Here is a 17,018-nt window from a genome sequence, read left to right on the forward strand (position 1 = left end):
TCCAACAAATCACATGTATTTTGTATACCTATGTTGTATATATCGGCTAAGTAAATCCCGGGTCTTGAACTCGGACATTTGGTCAAATATTCTACCTCTGGAAATTCCTTCGATATCGAATGAGAGAAATTGTCTTCTGGTCTCCTAATATATATGAATTTCAGTAGCCATTAAAACACATATATTCTACAGTTCATGGATATGATTAAAATCATTAGGAATGTTTTGTTAGGAATTAGGAAGAATACTAGCAAATGTTTTTATTCCGATTTATAATAGTTTATTTAAATTATAGGGATTTAAACAATTCTTTCACATTAGACCTAGGGTAATTTATAAGATTTCTTTTATTTACGACCTTCTCATTGAAAGCATGGTATTTATTTCCCATACAATAATACGTGTACGATCAATTATTTCTCTAAGTTGACGATTTTTCAATTTCACTGTATCGATGAGCTCTTGGTTTTCTTGTAAAGCTTTCCGATATTCCTCACACTGTGTGGCCTCCAGATTGCGATGTTCAGTCTCATCTTTATATGGTATTAAACTTTCCACATGTGTATACTCCATACCTGGAAAATAAATGTGTTGCAATTAATTTTGAGTATGGGTTGGATCAGGTTTATTACAAACAAGTAAGCAAAGGCTACAGTCGAGCGTTGCCGACCGTTGAATACCCTACAACACTATAATAAACGATACAGTTTATATAGGCGAGATACTCGAAAGAATTCCACAAGATATTGTGACAAATAATAAAAGAAAACCATCAGGTTTCGTTCTCTAATTTTCGAGTAATAGCAACTTAAACTAATTTAAATGGTCTTCCTAGATCTGGAACCAATATTTCCCAAAGACCTATAATCTCTCAGAAGTGGCAAAAGATTAATATTTATTATTGGTTTTTGACTGAAACGCATCTATATGAGATACAGACATTTGACTATATTCTTCAACGAAATCAGCGTTAACGAAATAGTCAGAAGTGCGTCTTTCCTGTATTTGTGAATTCTCCAAAAAGTCACTGGAATGGACATTTTCGTATTTTGTCTACAAAAGTTGGCAAACTATTTCCCACATCGAATATTTTTGGATGGCCATCCAAAACTGCTTGGCTTTTGCAATGTCCGGTAACCCCCATTCAAATGGGCGTGAGGATCGGTTGATAATTACAACCTGCTTACAATGTTGCAGTTTTTTGGTCCATTTCAACCCCTAAATATATGGCGATCATCTCCAAAAAGAGTAGACTTCTATGCTGACCCTCATCTTATCCCCATGCAAAATTTCGTAAGGATCGGACCATAAATGCGATCTGTATATGATATCCTGATATCCTAACTACTTAGTTTTGTTAGCTGTAGAAATATTACCAAATGTTTAATTCAAAATGAAAATATGCCAAAAATATGACAAAATTGAAAAAAATATGAGAAAATTTTAAAATATCAATACTTTCATCTTCATAGAGATATTTTTATGAGATTTTTTTAGACGTTTTTTCTTTCCTGCCAAGAGGCCATTCTGAATTAATGAGAACTGTCGAAATCAGTTCAGCCGTTCTCGACATATAAGAGATCTTTCAAGCATATCTTCTTTGATAGACATATATATCGCACATATTTCGATATATATACGATTTGTTGGATGTTAACATCAATGTAAAGGTCAGAAGTAACCTTGTCATGGCTTTGTGATTTCGCCGGTATTTAAAATATTCGCGGTTTAATGAAAAATTTTGAATTTTTTCAACACAAAAGTTATGGTCTATTTTACGCGCTAAATGTTATCCGATGACCACCCAAATTGGTAGGCTTCTTCCCCGCCCTAAACTCTAGCTACATGTGAAATTCCGCGTCGATTGGTCTATAATTGCGACCTGTATAGCTACTGCAAAATCCGACATTTTTTTCAGTATTTGGTCCATTTCAACCCCTAAATATTATGCGATCATCTCCAAAAGAAATAGGGTTCTATTCTGACCTAAGCCCCACCTCCATTCTAAATTTCGTGAAGATCGGGCCATAATTGCGACCTGTAGAGTGATTACAAATTAACATGGACAGACGGACAGACGGACGGACGGACATACATAGCTAGATCGACTCAGCTCGGCGAGCTAGGAAGATCCATATATACTTTCCTATATGGGAAACCAATATTTCGAGGTGTTACATAAATTCTGGCCCAATCAAACTTATAATACCCCCAACACATAGTGTTGTAGGGTATAAAAACAGACTTCGAGAACACAGATTGAAAAATATTCCTACGAATTAATTTTTTTCCACGTCAATTTTCAGAATCTGTCCAAGATAAGTCTACTGCCATTTGATACAACATTAAAAATAAATATACCCCATACATATATCCTACCTTGCGGATAACCATCACTACAACGTTCGTAGATTAAACGCATACGTTTAAACAGCAAACGTATTGTACGAAAATGTTCTTGGACTTTTTTCACCGTGCCACTGTCACGACTGGGTGTTGGTTGTATGACTTTAAGAGCGGTAAATATTTCCTGGAATCGCGAAGTAATATCCTGTACGGTTTCTTGTCCCACACGGGATAAAGTTACTATGTTTATTTCCTTGTGGGGTTGTTGTGGTATGGAAAGCACGTTATTGGATGCTTGAGGCTGTTGCTGCTGCTGTTGTTGTTGTTGCTGCTGTTGTCCGGTGTTTTGCATCATTTGTGGTAACTGCTGTTGTTGTTGCTGCTGCTGTTGTGGAACCTGCGGGTGCTGCTGCTGTTGTTGTTGCTGCTGAGCCATCATGGCCATTGCTGCAACATTTGGTACATTTTGCATGTGCGAACCTTGTTGTTGCTGTTGCATGCCAACGTTCGGCTGTTGCATTGCTGGAGATAATTGAGGTTGTTGTTGTTGCATCATGCCACCACCTAGCGATGCTTGAGGAACTCCACCACTACCCAAGCCGACATGCCCCATTCCACCTATGCCCATTTGTGGTCCACCTACTCCACCCATTTGCTGCTGCAGCTGCATTTGTTGCTGTTGTTGCATCAACTGTTGCTGTACATGAGAGGGTGATTGCATTCCAACTGGGTTCATTCCTCCACCACCGCCGACCATTCCTTGTATTGGGTTGCCTTGTTGGGGCATCATGCCGGCTCCAGCCTGCCCATACACTTGCATTTGATTCATCATCTGTTGCTGCTGTTGTTGTTGGGGATTAAATTGGCCCCGATGACCCCCTAGAGGATTATTATATCCACCGGGGTATTGACCGGACATTTTTTAAAGAGATTTCAACAAATTTCAAGAAAAATACACGGATTCCGATTTTTTTGGAGCTGCCGTTGTTTTTCCAGAGCGAATTAGTTCAACGCAACTATTCCGTGAATGGAACCATGGGAATGGTATTCATCTCTATCGTTGGTATAAAAAAAAGGTAAGGTTAAGCTAGCAGCTGATTACAATTTTTTAAGTGTGCCCGACTTATGCCAATGCGGAGCGCGAATTAAACGGTTTCGACATGAATTAAAAGAATTAATCTGCTTATCATAATGTTGAAAGAATATCCAGACATCCAATTAATATTTTCTTGTTGAATTTTGTTGTTCATGTTGAATATAATTTCGAAAAGATCCGACACGAAGCGGCTATAGCCTCATGGCTATATTTCTGTAGTTTTACAAAGCTGTTCCACTTCCTTATTTTACCATGGTTTCATGCAGTTTTGTTACTCCATCTGTTTCATGCAATGAATCTAGTTCTGTTTGTTTCTTTGGTTTTTTGGAGAAAGGAAAGAATTGCAAGAAATCCAAGTTTGTCCAAATAAATTTCACTTAATTTTCCAAAAGTAAATGCATTTTTGTTTTTTCTATTTTCCAATAAAATAAAAGATATCAGTTCGTAGTGACTATCCCGTCCCTCATTTCACACCCTTTCACCCTGTCTTTGTTAAAATGATATCTGTCAATGGAACATCGATACCAAAGGAGCTACATACCACTTTACAATAAATTCAATTCTTGGCTTAATATATTAACTTTATTTGTTTGTATTTATATTCTTTTGAATAATAAAAAAATTATTCAGAAAATAATCAAATTCGGGTGTTTTCAAAATTTTTATTGCAACGTATACAGCTACAAAATCTAGATCTAGAAATAGAGATATATAGAAAATAATTTTGAATAGAAATGTTGAGCTTTAATTCTGTTTTCATGTTGACCTTTAATTCTGACATTTAAGCCAAATAGGTAGACCTCCATACTTGCAATTTTTCTAAAGTTAGCCTACCTTCACTTCATTGTACCATGCTATATACCAAAGAAGCTAAGGAACTGAGAGTCCCAAACAACATAATGAAGATTTTATTTGAACTAGTTCTCTCAATTCCTTTCAATGAATGTCTTCTTTTGAACGAATTTGTTCCGGAGTTTGTTTGATTTTGTCTTTGAAAGCAACGTGCCACCGGGCACGAAGAAATAACATTTTATTAAATCAATTAATACAAAATGAATAAACGAGAAGATGCCTTGTTAGAGGTATGGTATTGCATACACAATTGTATGGGTCAATTACCTGTAATACTTTTTTTTAAAGGCAATGCAAAAGAATGCTGAGGAAACAGATCGCTGGAAAAACTATTTGAACGAAAATGAGACAGCCAAAGAAAATCTGTCAATTTTTCAAAAACGTTACACAGTTGAGGTGATGGTGCCTGTGGGCAAGAAAGCCTTGATGCCAGGACAACTGATTCATACCAATGAGGTGTTGGTTGGCCACTATCAGGGATACTTTTCTAAATGTTCAGCCCATACGGCAGCACAGATTTGTGATTTACGCATTAAAACCGCAAAGGAGCACCTAAAGAAACTGGAAACCGAATTGGAAATGTGGCAGTATGTAAACGAAGATAATTTCAGTAATTTGTAATCTTACTTGTGTCTTTGTTGTAGAAACAAATTAGAAAAGCCGTATGCCGAAGGTGTTGTGCCAAGTGGTGAGGAACGTGAAATTATAGAAGACTTCGATGAGGAAAAAGAAAAACTATGGAAGGAACAACACAAAATTAGAGTAAAGGAAGCTAAGCAACAAGAAAAACTTGAACGTGAAAAAGAACTGGCCGCACAGGAACAGAAGTCGCAAGAAAACAATGCTAAAGAAAAGACTGATGAGGAAATATTTAAAATGTTAGAAGAAGCTGAAATCATGGAAGAGTTGGAACAGGAATTAGAAAACCTAGAAGTTGATGAGGTTAATGATGAAACTATAAGAAAGCTAATGTCGGGAGAGATGTATTTGCCACCGGAAAAGAAAAGAGTTGCCCATGATGTTGTCAAGAAAGATGAGGCGGAGAAAAAGGAAGATAAGGATAAGGCGAATGAAAACATTGGAACATCGCTTCAAACAAATATTGTTAAGAAAACATCGCTGCAGGGAAGTAAGGTAATGGCAACTAATAACAATGTTGTTGCCAATCCAGAAATCAGCATAGAACAAAACAGCGATAACGATGAAGAACCTTTGCCGGAGGAGGTAAGAATTATCAAAGAACAGGCCAAATTTCTCAACAATGAAGATCAAATTGGTTTCTATGAGTATCAAATAGAAATCATACGCCAGAAAATAAGATCGATGTCATTGCGCACCGAGGAAGATATGAATGAAAAGGTTCGCCTGTTAACCGTTTTGGATCATATGGAAGAGTTACTGGATTTTGCTGAAACAGCAGCGGGAAATGAAGAGTTAGAAATGGCTGAAAAACATGAAGAGGAATCTGAAAAGGATACCAAGAAGGAAGAAGAAGCAATTGATAAGGAAAATAAAAGTACACAAAAACGTAAGATATCCTTTGCCGCGGAAGATCAAACTTTGGAATTTTGTAAAAATGAAGCTGTTACACAAATGTTACCTAAAAGAGATGTTATTAAATTGGATGATGACATTATGCCTAAGACAAAAGAAAACGAAGTTATTCCTACTGCACCCCCACCTGATAAAAGGGATGTTATAAAAGCAAGGGTTGAACAAAATTTCCAATTTGCTTCGGAAACACAAAGTAAACATGATTTCGATTTGGTTAATAAAATATTGGAAACTTCTATGGGTAAAATCAATACGCTGCATATTAAATTTAAACATTCCCCTCCTCAGAATGCTACAACATCCAATTCGGCAAGTGAAATTGCCCTAGACAATAGAGATTGTGAAATACCTTTTACTCCAGCAGATTTTTATGATTTATATCTAAAGTCAATTGAGGGTGATAAAGAAGAACAGCCGTCAACGTTGTTCATCAACAGTTATGAGGGTGAGGATCAGGTGAAAATTCCAGTTTTGAAAGAATCTGATCGTCAGCAGGCATATAAAGACCCCAAGGCAGAGGTAAGATGATGATTTTTCACAAATTGGTAAGACAATAGCGAAGTCTTAATATAAATTTACGCAGATTTTACGCTTTTTTCCGACACAACATTTTCTATGTCGACAAAAAGAAGCTTAAAAAATTGTTTAAGAACGATCTGTCTTAATGGTTGGAATTTGGCTATTGTTTGACACAACTTTTTTCTACATTTTATATTTTTTAGTTTTCGAATCCAAAATCAATATTAAGAAATAAATCCTCTGTGGACAAAGAAAATCTAAGCAATATTCCTGAAACTGAGCAGACGGACAAGAAAAAGAAGCCCAAAAAGAAGCGGACTCCAAAAGAGGAAGAAGAGTTGTTGTGTGCCTATTACAAGGTAATAGAAATAAATACAAATTAATACTATTTAAATATTTCTCTTATAAATATTTTTTATAAATAGGTTATGAACGATGTTGTGGAAAAACCAATATCCGAACCTGAACCATTGCCTGAGTGCAAATATGTTGATGCCCACGCTCCCAAACGTAGAATAAGTCGTTTTAAACAAATGCGTCAGGGGACAGAAAAAACCTAAATACCTGCTTATCCCAAACAAATTTTGTTTTCAAAAAACAAAAGTGTCGATACAAAAACAATTAATATAACATCTCTACTATAATTTATTATTAATATTTATAATTTTTAGTGAATAAATTGAAAACTGAAAAATATTCTCAAGTCATTTTTTCATTATCATCAACATCAATTAGATTAAACATAAAAACTATCAGTTTTAAAAGATAACTTTAAAATACATACAACTTTGTTTATACAATTTCCTCATCAGTGTATAAATTTAAAATTGTTATATATTATCTTAAATTATAGTAACTTATTATATTAAAAAATAATAATAACTATTAACTTATAGCATAAAGATCAAATAATCAGCATCTAATCTTCAAGACCTAAAAATTCTCTTTCCAAGGCGGCACCCATCATATTCCAATCGCCATCATCTTCCTCGTCGGGATTGTTGTTATCGCTTCCATCATTAGAATCTGAATTACCAATATCTAAATCTGACGGCAGATCTTCACCTGAAGATAATAAGGATTAAATAAAATTTGTTGTTTGAAAAACAGAAAATTCTGAGATATACCCCGCCTGAATTTCTCACTCGGCATTTCCTCTTCTTCGTCATCATCATCTTCACTGGAAGTTTTATCATCTAAATCTTCGCCGCGAGCACATTTTGATGGCAAAGCACCCACAGAATCGGGTCGTGTAAAGAATTTCCGTGTTCTCTCTTCTTCGTTTTCTTCACGTTTACGTTTTCTCAGGGTCTTGTCAACCGGAGGATTTTCTGTAAACACACAATTTTTAATAAGACCATTTATAACGTCTTAAAAATAAATAAATAAATAAACGAAATTACCAATATTAACATGTTCATCTTCGGATGATGAATCTGAATCAAAAAATTGATCAAAATCTTGATTCATATCTGCCAAGTCGGCATTGGAAAATGACAGTAGCGGATTGATGGTGTCGATGAACTTTTCCGGTTCAGAGGCATTTTGTTGTGCTGAACTCGAGGAAGATATTTCGGATTTATCGCTGTAATTGACCACATGTTCCGGACTATGGCAATGAGCTGGTGGCTGCCTTTGTTTGCTACGCACCTTACGATCCAGGGGGAATAGTTTCTCCTCAACATGCTCCCATCGTTCGGCACAGGACCACAACCAATTTACATTGACTATTTTAATGCGGGGATTCTTTTTGGCGGCATTTACCTTGAAGGTACCAGCAGTTACGGCTACCAAGTGAGTAGTATCTAACAAACAAATTATTTTAGCTATCCAAAGAATCAAATAACTTTGTTTACTTACCAGCATTAATATTTTGTGACACCTCAGCTCCCAAACTTTTGGCTATAAAATAGGCTCGTGATTGTTGCAATTTCATATTGGTCGGCACCAAACCCGAAAACACCAAATAACAATTTTTCAAGACCTCAGATCGTATCTTCGGTACAATAATCTTCAAATCGGGTATCTCTTTTGTCTCATCGTAAATGCTGTAGAAGCGGGTATGTATTTGTTTCAATATTACTTCCAAATGCAATAGGTAATCATCGGGATCTTCTATTTCTATTTGTTGTGCAGGATCTTGTGGTGCTTTAAGTTTTGGAGATTTTTCTTCCGGCGTAAGTTCATTGTCTTTAGATGGATCAATGACTTTCTCCTCTTCCACCTTTTCAGTGTCCTCAATGATATCCTTATTATCGTTTTCTATTGCTTCCGGTTTAGTAATTTCTGGTGGCGGACTCTCGGCAATTGTTTCTTCATTTGGTTTTACTTCTTCGGTAGCCTGAATATCAGGCATATCTGTGCTGCTATCAAATTTTGATAAAGTTTCCGTTGTGGTGGTCCCTTCTATTTTAGTCGAGGCGGATGTATCAACTTGGTCTTTCTTATCTTCTGCTGCGGTTTCAGTTTCACCTTTTTCCTGCTCTTCAGATATTGTTTCTTTTTCTGGAGTTACGGTTTCATCACTAGGGGATATATCGGTATCTTTTGTGCTCTCAGGTTTCGTTTCTGTGGTCTCAGTTCCAGCTGGCTTTTCTTTGTCCTCTGTACTAAGATTTTCAATATCTGAAAGAAGCAAATGTTTTCAATGTACTGGAATTTAAGAATGTTATTCACGATCAATTTACCTTTGAAATCCACACCTTCACCATCAAGTTCATGCTTCGATAAACCCGGCGGAGCATTAATATCGCCCGTGTGTTGGAAAAAATGATATGGCTTTACTTGTATAAGATTCGAAGCCATATTCCAGACATCTTCACGATCATCAATAATGCAAACCATGGAATCGCCATTGGGAAAGAGGGCTCTGTAAAATTGAGTGTTCATTTATTAATACTTAATGCCTAAATGTATTTAGCTACATACTTTAAATTATCCGTCTTGCTGGTGGCATTAAAACACTCATCTCTGGAAAGAATGCGATGCGAAAAGAATTTACCCTCCGGATCCAGTAGTTGGGCAATCATATGGGCATAGTTGCGAGCACCAAATGTACAAATATGCAGTTCATAGAATTTTGACATTCTCTCTAAGAATTCAGGGGTACCCGGTCGCAGGCGTGTATGATACCATGGCGATTGGGGTCCATACAATTGAAAATGGTATATACCTTTTATGTTATTAGGTACATTATCGTTAGTTGTGTGTATAACCGTTTGATCTAAATCAACCAACAGCACAAGTTTGCGATCCTGCAGCAAACGCCGGGTATCATCATGTCCCAATTTTTGAGCAAGTTTTTGTGTTACTTTCAAATCGGGTATGGAGTGAACCATGGGTACCGAAGCTTCGGATACATTGCCCTAAAATGTTGGAAAAATCAATTAAAATACATTCTCTAAGAAGATAGCTTGATTTTATCTGGAGAATTCAGTTAATATTGGGGGTAATTCGGGTGGCCATTGATATATTGAAGTTATAATCTGTTGTTTATGTTACACATATTCGCAAATGCATAACATTTACTTATATAATTTTTGAGGTTATGACTTAATATGCATTTTGTTTTTAAAAGAAATGAGGCTCAAAGAGCGACCAAAACTCGATAATATTTATTTCAAAAATCAGAAAGTAACAACTTTAATGGAAAATATATCTTGACTTCTGTCTGAATCTAACATTGAAGCACGTTAAAAACTAAGTAATTTGCATCATCTGGAAATTCTGGCCAATACATGTATGAAATTAATATTTTGTATTTATAGAAAATATACAAAATGTTCATTTGCGTTTTCAAATATAAAACTGAGAAAGGATAATGTCCCCATTTTATCCGCTATCCTTGCAAGTGGCAACCCTCTAAATAAAATACTGTGTATATCCATGTTATTTTTGATGTACATTGTTTTTCCCTCGTCTTTTTTGTTTATTGTATGTTGTGTTGTCCAATACAAAAACTAACCACTTACTTTCTCCTACCTACCACCCCTACTAATATTTCGTTGTCATGCAAATCGGTGGGTATGAATACCGCGCCGCAAGATGGGACCGATGATGAAAATAAGACGGTCACAACATAAAAAAGAAAAGAAACAGAAAATAAAAAAAAACAATTATACTTACATTTTCGTTTTGGCGCAAATCTGCACCACAATCGGCGCACATGTCTTTAATGACAGTCGTATGAATACATGGCGAGAGTTCCAATAATGGAGTACTATGATACAACAACATGAAAGAAAAGCAAACAGAATCAAAGCAAAACATAAGCACCAATACAAAGTTGGATCGATAGATACAATTAAAAAAAAAAACAAAATGTATAACAACAAGCCAACAAACAACATACTCAGCCTTAACGATGGCCCCATCCTTGTACAAGCGTTTCTTTACAACACCAACCCTTTGAGCCTTTAGCTTATGGATTGCGGCGTCTGTTGGTTTTGGAGCTGTGTTCTCGGCACTTTTCCCTTTCTCCTCGTCGTCCACGGTGGCGGACACAACTTCATATAGCAAGATTACTTGAGAGGCGCTAACCGGAAAGCCTTCCCTTACCCTCCAACGATTAATCTTTATGCGTGGATGCTCCGTTGGGGCTTTTATAACGATAGCGCCATCATTTGTTTCATCACTTAAAACGTCCGACATTTTTTGTAGTGAATTGAAAGTGTTTTCGGAAAAAATTGCAAACTAATTGCACGATTTTCTGTATTTTTATTTTATTTGTGAGGGAAAAATACAACAAAATTTCTCTCCTTCTTCCTTTTGTTTTTGTGCAGGCAATCACAATGAAATGAGAACAAAGTTTATTTGCAACCAAGGGATTTATAGATCGGATTCTATGTTATTGGACATTGAGCCATTTGGCGGGAGCTGAAATATGTTTTGTAGGGCCTTAATGTTCGCTTCTTACTTGGGAAACAACCATAGATACGTGCTGGGGACTATATTACGTAATCCAGTCAATAATGTAATTTAAAACTAATAGTTTGTTCAGCAAACTTATTTTTCTACCATTTGCAAGTCAAATGGCAGACAAATAGAATTTTCGGTTTTCGTGCATACGATAAAAATAAATGTTATCAGATTAGAACTTGATTGTCTGGGTAGCAATTGCTTGTTTGTCTTCTACAAAAGTTCTGTGAACAGGCTATAATTGTAATCTTAACATAACTTACTGTTTGTTTGTGCACAAATTTGGGACTGGTATGGAATACAATCACTATTCGATTTAAGCGGAGAGTCTCAAAAAGAACAATCAAGTAACGGTCTGGAATCAGAGTTGTATTTTATACACACTGATTTGATTATTTTTGTCACTGAAGCATTTTTCCAGCATAGTAAATTGATTGACATGTGAGAGAACAAAACTATAAGATTTTCATAGATTTTTTGAAATCATTTTTGTAAATGTTAGGACGCCACAAAGACAAATGTTGTCATTCTGATAATTAATAAAAGAACTTTATTGTACTGTCTTTAGCAGGGTAAGTGAGAAGAAATTGAACTTCGGCCTACAATTCTGATGACGTAGCATGTAAATGTGCAGAATCAATAAAGGGGTAAGTACATAAACAGCTTGAAGACTTCGCATGGCATATTTTGTGACTTATCATAAAGCGATGCCAGAGCCGCATTCGAATTCTGCCGTCGTTTCCCTTTATAATTTCACATTAATATGCTTTCCCATGAAGCCAAGCTGTTTATGTACCCTTATCTTAAACAGAGAAACATGGCAAACAGGGACGTAATTGACTAGTGATTAAAGTCAAGTAAAAATAACTTAAACAATTCCATTTATAAGTGGTTTTGTAGTTATTAATGTTATTTTGACAAAAAATACGTAATCGCAATTTTTTTTTGTCTTTGAAACCACATGGTTAAACTTTGACGTTGTGTCATTAACACTACAGTTCTGTTTCTTAACGTGTTCTTTTCCAAAATTTCCTAAAATTGAAATGGAAAAATAAAATTTCAAAGTATATATTGGAATATGTCATTGACATGGCAGAAGAATACAGGTAGATGCATCAACGCTTGGGAGCATTGATATGTCAAAAAAATTTAAATGTTCTTTAAAATATAAGTAGATTTTAATATGTTTTCTTATACGACGTCATTCGGATGTTATTATAATTCGTGTTTTTCAGCAATTTTGCAAATTTAAATAATTTTTCATTCAACATTTTCAATTCCAAAATTGGTTTGACAGTTCATTGTCCCAGCAGCTGTGTCAATGCGTCTACCTATATTCTTCTACCATGGTCATTGATACACGCCATCTTTTGATTTACGACGATTACCACGAATAGAACTCTCATAGTTTTTGCAAAGCTATAGGCAACAGCTTTTGTTTACATATTGCTCGTCTGAATATAAATATATCTCCTATATTCCTTAATAAAATAAGAAATAACGCATTTAAATCAGGTTGTGTTTTAAATCAAGTTTTTTGACATGCAACGTTAAACCATATGCTTGTGATTCCTTTTTTTTTTGAGACTTTAGAACCCTTATTGTTTTTGTTATCGATCTATGGATCCCTTAACCTAGAGTTGCCGAGTTATTCTATGATAAAAGAGTTTTTAGTTGGAAAACCTTTCCCAAGACAACAATGAGTGACAACGACGAAAAATCAACCAGGAAACGCAATGCAGATCCAGATGAGAATGAAGAAGAGGACAGCAATGATGGATGGATTGGACCAATGCCAACCGAACAATCGGCTGCTTCCAAGCCCAAAAAGAAGAAAGGTAACGTTGTGATGAGGTTGAAATGCCTTTACTTCTACTCAACAACTTTTTATAATGTGCTCCTTTCAGTTTTGCCCTACGAAAAGGTCTATTTAGAAAATTTACCAGATGCTGATTGCTATGAAAAGAGTTATATGCATCGGGATGTCATAACACATTTGGTGGTCACCAAAACAGATTTCCTTATAACCGGCAGTTTAGATGGTCACATTAAATTTTGGAAGAAAATGGAAGAGGGTATTGAGTTTGTGAAACATTTTCGCAGTCATTTGAGTAAGTTGTTGTAAACTAAATGTTATGTGGATAGTGTTTCAATTTTGTTTGTTATTACAGTGCCCATACATTCGTTGACCACAAATGCTGCCGGTACATTGTTGTGCTCCGCCTCAGCTGATAAATGTGCCAAAATATTTGATGTCATTAATTTCGATATGATAAATATTATTAAATTGGGCTTTACACCGGGTACCACCTGTTGGATCCATTCACCAGGTGATGCTGTTCAAAGTTTGGCTGTGTAAGTTTAAACAATATCTATGAGTATTTTTTATTTATGATTTATTTTCATTTTTAGATCGGATAAAGATTCTAATAAAATCCACATTTATGATGGCCAAGGAAATGGTGAAATATTACATACCTTGGATACTTTACATTCAGCTCCGGTTTTGTCGATATGCTATAATGTGCCAATGGACACTGCCATTTCAGTAGATCGTAATGGTATTCTGGAATATTGGCAAAATTCTAAATTTGATTATAAATTTCCAAAACATGTTAATTTTGATTCAAAATTGGATACTGGTTGGTGCTTTTATGATTATGGTTTCTAAGGAGAAATTATGAATCGATTTTAATTTCTCTTTTAGATCTTTTTGAATTTGTTAAATGCAAAACAATTGTCACCGGCCTGGCTGTTTCGAATGATGGCAAACGATTTGCTTCCATTTCTACGGATCGCAAGGTCAGGGTTTTTAAATTTCAAACGGGAAAATTGGTACGAGTTTTTGATGAAGCATTAGCCACCTACACTCAAATGCAGCAGACACCACATGCTTTGCCGAATATGGAATTTGGTAGAAGGTAAGTGTGGCTAGAGAGAAATTTTAGCTATTGGCATTGTCTTGAGTATATTACAGTTTTGCATGGTAATGCATTTGAATATATATTTTTCATTTCAGAATGGCAGCTGAACGTGATCTGGAAAAGTCCGATTTTAATATGAGCAATAATATTATATTCGATGTGACGGGCCACTTCTTATTGTACCCCACAGTAATTGGCATAAAAGTTATAAATATCGAAACAAATCGTTGTGTCAACATACTGGGTAAAACGGACAATATTAGACCTCTGCACATAGCATTGTTCCAGGGCAAGGGCAAGAAAAGTAAAGCGGCCATAACATTGGAACAGGAAGCTAGTGAAAATCCTGCCTTACAATCAACCACAAATGATCCTACATTATTTTGTACGGCCTACAAGTGGGTTATAGTTTTAAAATTAAATTTATCTAAAAAAAATAATAAATGTTTTTGTTTCCTCTCAGAAAACAACGTTTCTATTTATATAGCAGACGTTTGCCATCCGATCTACAAGATGTAGATCGTGATGTTTTCAATGAGAAGCCAACGAAAGAAGATATCATTGCCGTACCCGAAGGACAAGGTGGGCTAAGTTTAAATATATCATTTCAATTCTGTAGTACAAAACTAACAATAATTTTAACAAACATATTCCTCTAACATGCCTTTCGTAAGCAGAAGAAGGTTATTGTGCTAAGTCTTTTTTTTTGATAAGAAAAGCAAGAACGTAGTATACATAATTTATTGGCGGAAATATTAAATTGGAAAATTCTAAGAAACTACGTGCTTGCTTTTTTGTATCTTTTTAAGAAATATCGTTACTAATAGTTTGTTATTTTCTTTCCAAAATTCCTAGGCGTGCAAAGGATGTATGAGAATGTCACAATTCACACAACAATGGGTGATATACACATGAAAATGTTCTACAAGGAATGTCCCAAAACTGTGGAGAATTTCTGTGTACATGCCAAGAATGGGTAGGTTTTGAAATCTACTTGTCTCTATATAAATTTTTAAAATCAATTTTTTTTCATTTAATTTCCAGTTATTATAATGGTCACATATTCCATCGTGTCATTAAGGGTTTCATGATCCAAACAGGTGATCCCACAGGTACTGGTACCGGTGGTAAATCAATATGGGGTAATGATTTCAAAGATGAATTTGTACCCACTTTGAAACATGATCGCCCCTATACTGTTAGCATGGCAAATGCTGGACCCAATACAAATGGCAGTCAATTCTTTATAACCGTTTTGCCAACGGTAAGCAAAATACTCAAATTGGCTTATCAATAAGTTTTGCAATTATTAATTTATTAATTTTTTTAGCCCTGGCTCGACAATAAACACACGGTCTTCGGTAGAGTTTATAAAGGCATGGAAGTCGTACAAAACATTTGCAATGCAAAAACAAATCCCAAAACGGACAAACCCTATGATGATATTAAAATTATTTCAATACATTTAAGTAATTAAGTAAAACATTTTTTTAAGTAGAGAAATCAAGAAGAATAACAGGAAAAATGTAAAACATCAAAATTTAAAAAGCACTGTTTACTTATTAGGTGGATAGAAACTCAATTTATGAGTTAGAAATGAAACTTACGATTGAGTTACTTCTTTCAATTTTTATTAAAAAAATATTTTGTTACTTCATTGATTCGCTCCCTTCCATCCATCCTTCTTGTCATGACACCGGGTAAGAACTTCACAAAAATATGGCAATTTTCGTTTACAGTCCACGGTTAGCCATGTGCCATGCGAAGACAACGCCACACAACTGGTGTTTCTTAAATTTGAACTAAAATTAAAGGAGTTAAATTGAGTAATTTCCACTCCAAATGTTAAAATTGCTTACCTCATTTTAGGATTTCCTGGTTCCCAAGCTCGATAACCAAAACATCGCAAACTATCGTCATCCATATTGAACATTTCAAAATGATTGCCTCGTGATCGATTAAAATGAAGGCCAACATAAGCTAAATTAATTTTTGATTTTAATTTTATTTCCTCTTGTTTTTCATTGTATTCCGTTAAAATGCGTGCCAGGGATGTTGTACGTTTTTCCGAAGCAATGTGAGCCAATGAACCACACTGTTTGGTATCGTTATTTGGTTTTTGACATTGCATTGACGCATTCACAAAGGTTTCGGGGTTAGTGCTAAGTGTAAAGATGCCTACTTGAGATACACAAATGTGATGTGGAACAGCTTCCGGGGTAAAGGAGATTATATTTGTATCTGCGGTATGTTCATTTTGTGGACTTACCAATTAGTTGATCATATAAAGAATAATAGTTAAATGAGGAATCGTTTATAAGTGTTTTGGATGATTCCCTTTCGGGACATTTCAAAACATGGCAATTGAAATACAACTGAGCTTGCTCCCAATAATGATCCCTACTCGTATTGCCAGCTATGGTAACTTGAAAATAAAATGGTTTTTTTGATAAAAATTTGTGTTTGGAATGCAATGTGGTTTTAATTTAAAAACATTCACCTTTATTTCGGAGTCTGTCTTTGGGACCATAATTAAATGCCAATCCTTTATATAGCCTCGTTAGTTGTTTACAGGTTTCTAATGAATCTACATTTTCAATATGTAATTTTTCGCCCAAAGATCGATGGGATTCTGCTAGCAAATAGAAGTGGTAACGTAAATCTGCTTTACTATCTCTGCAAATCAATGAGTAGATTGTAGTTAGGATCGAAACACACACGGCTATAATTTGCCAGATGAACATTTTATTAAAAAGTTAAATGAAAACTATTTAAAGCGAATGATATGTATGCGTATTTTGAGGTAAATA

At 35.2% G+C, this 17,018-nt stretch overlaps 5 protein-coding genes across 6 annotated transcripts; 2 read left to right on the forward strand and 3 right to left on the reverse strand.

The window, feature by feature from the left end:
- Positions 1 to 257: 257 nt before the first annotated feature.
- Positions 258 to 3,535, reverse strand: LOC101893743 (mediator of RNA polymerase II transcription subunit 30). Its single transcript, XM_005179238.4, has 2 exons — positions 2,380 to 3,535; positions 258 to 575 (listed from the first exon to the last, which is right to left on the reverse strand). The coding sequence occupies exons 1-2, from the start codon at positions 3,263 to 3,265 to the stop codon at positions 352 to 354; spliced, it is 1,110 nt and encodes a 369-aa protein (XP_005179295.1). The 5' UTR covers positions 3,266 to 3,535; the 3' UTR covers positions 258 to 351.
- Positions 3,536 to 4,369: 834 nt separating this feature from the next.
- On the forward strand, positions 4,370 to 7,063 carry LOC101893575 (unconventional prefoldin RPB5 interactor-like protein). The gene is made up of 5 exons (XM_005179237.4): positions 4,370 to 4,524; positions 4,583 to 4,881; positions 4,939 to 6,367; positions 6,571 to 6,726; positions 6,793 to 7,063. The coding sequence occupies exons 1-5, from the start codon at positions 4,495 to 4,497 to the stop codon at positions 6,925 to 6,927; spliced, it is 2,049 nt and encodes a 682-aa protein (XP_005179294.1). The 5' UTR covers positions 4,370 to 4,494; the 3' UTR covers positions 6,928 to 7,063.
- Positions 6,995 to 11,286, reverse strand: LOC101895770 (RNA polymerase II subunit A C-terminal domain phosphatase). The gene is made up of 8 exons (XM_005179248.4): positions 10,719 to 11,286; positions 10,493 to 10,586; positions 9,296 to 9,732; positions 9,055 to 9,236; positions 8,228 to 8,992; positions 7,771 to 8,172; positions 7,495 to 7,698; positions 6,995 to 7,432 (listed from the first exon to the last, which is right to left on the reverse strand). The coding sequence occupies exons 1-8, from the start codon at positions 11,015 to 11,017 to the stop codon at positions 7,287 to 7,289; spliced, it is 2,529 nt and encodes an 842-aa protein (XP_005179305.1). The 5' UTR covers positions 11,018 to 11,286; the 3' UTR covers positions 6,995 to 7,286.
- Positions 11,287 to 12,905: 1,619 nt separating this feature from the next.
- Positions 12,906 to 15,760, forward strand: LOC101895596 (peptidylprolyl isomerase domain and WD repeat-containing protein 1). Its single transcript, XM_005179247.4, has 10 exons — positions 12,906 to 13,122; positions 13,192 to 13,395; positions 13,456 to 13,639; positions 13,697 to 13,926; positions 13,992 to 14,205; positions 14,304 to 14,606; positions 14,672 to 14,790; positions 15,064 to 15,184; positions 15,253 to 15,472; positions 15,539 to 15,760. Exons 1-10 carry the CDS (start codon positions 12,984 to 12,986, stop codon positions 15,683 to 15,685), a joined length of 1,881 nt encoding a protein of 626 aa, XP_005179304.1. The 5' UTR covers positions 12,906 to 12,983; the 3' UTR covers positions 15,686 to 15,760.
- Positions 15,761 to 15,817: 57 nt separating this feature from the next.
- On the reverse strand, positions 15,818 to 17,018 carry LOC101895417 (uncharacterized). Of its 2 annotated transcripts, none has more exons than XM_020035309.2 (4): positions 16,709 to 17,018; positions 16,478 to 16,624; positions 16,068 to 16,419; positions 15,818 to 16,010 (listed from the first exon to the last, which is right to left on the reverse strand). In XM_020035309.2, the coding sequence occupies exons 1-4, from the start codon at positions 16,950 to 16,952 to the stop codon at positions 15,863 to 15,865; spliced, it is 891 nt and encodes a 296-aa protein (XP_019890868.1). In that variant the 5' UTR covers positions 16,953 to 17,018; the 3' UTR covers positions 15,818 to 15,862. The 2 variants fall into 2 exon arrangements, with proteins under 2 accessions (XP_019890868.1, XP_019890867.1); XM_020035308.2 differs by having other exon boundaries at positions 16,478 to 16,633; positions 16,709 to 17,014.

The sequence above is a fragment of the Musca domestica genome, unplaced genomic scaffold (genome assembly GCF_030504385.1).
Source record: "Musca domestica strain aabys unplaced genomic scaffold, Musca_domestica.polishedcontigs.V.1.1 48, whole genome shotgun sequence".
In the NCBI taxonomy this organism is placed as follows: Eukaryota; Metazoa; Arthropoda; class Insecta; order Diptera; family Muscidae; genus Musca; species Musca domestica.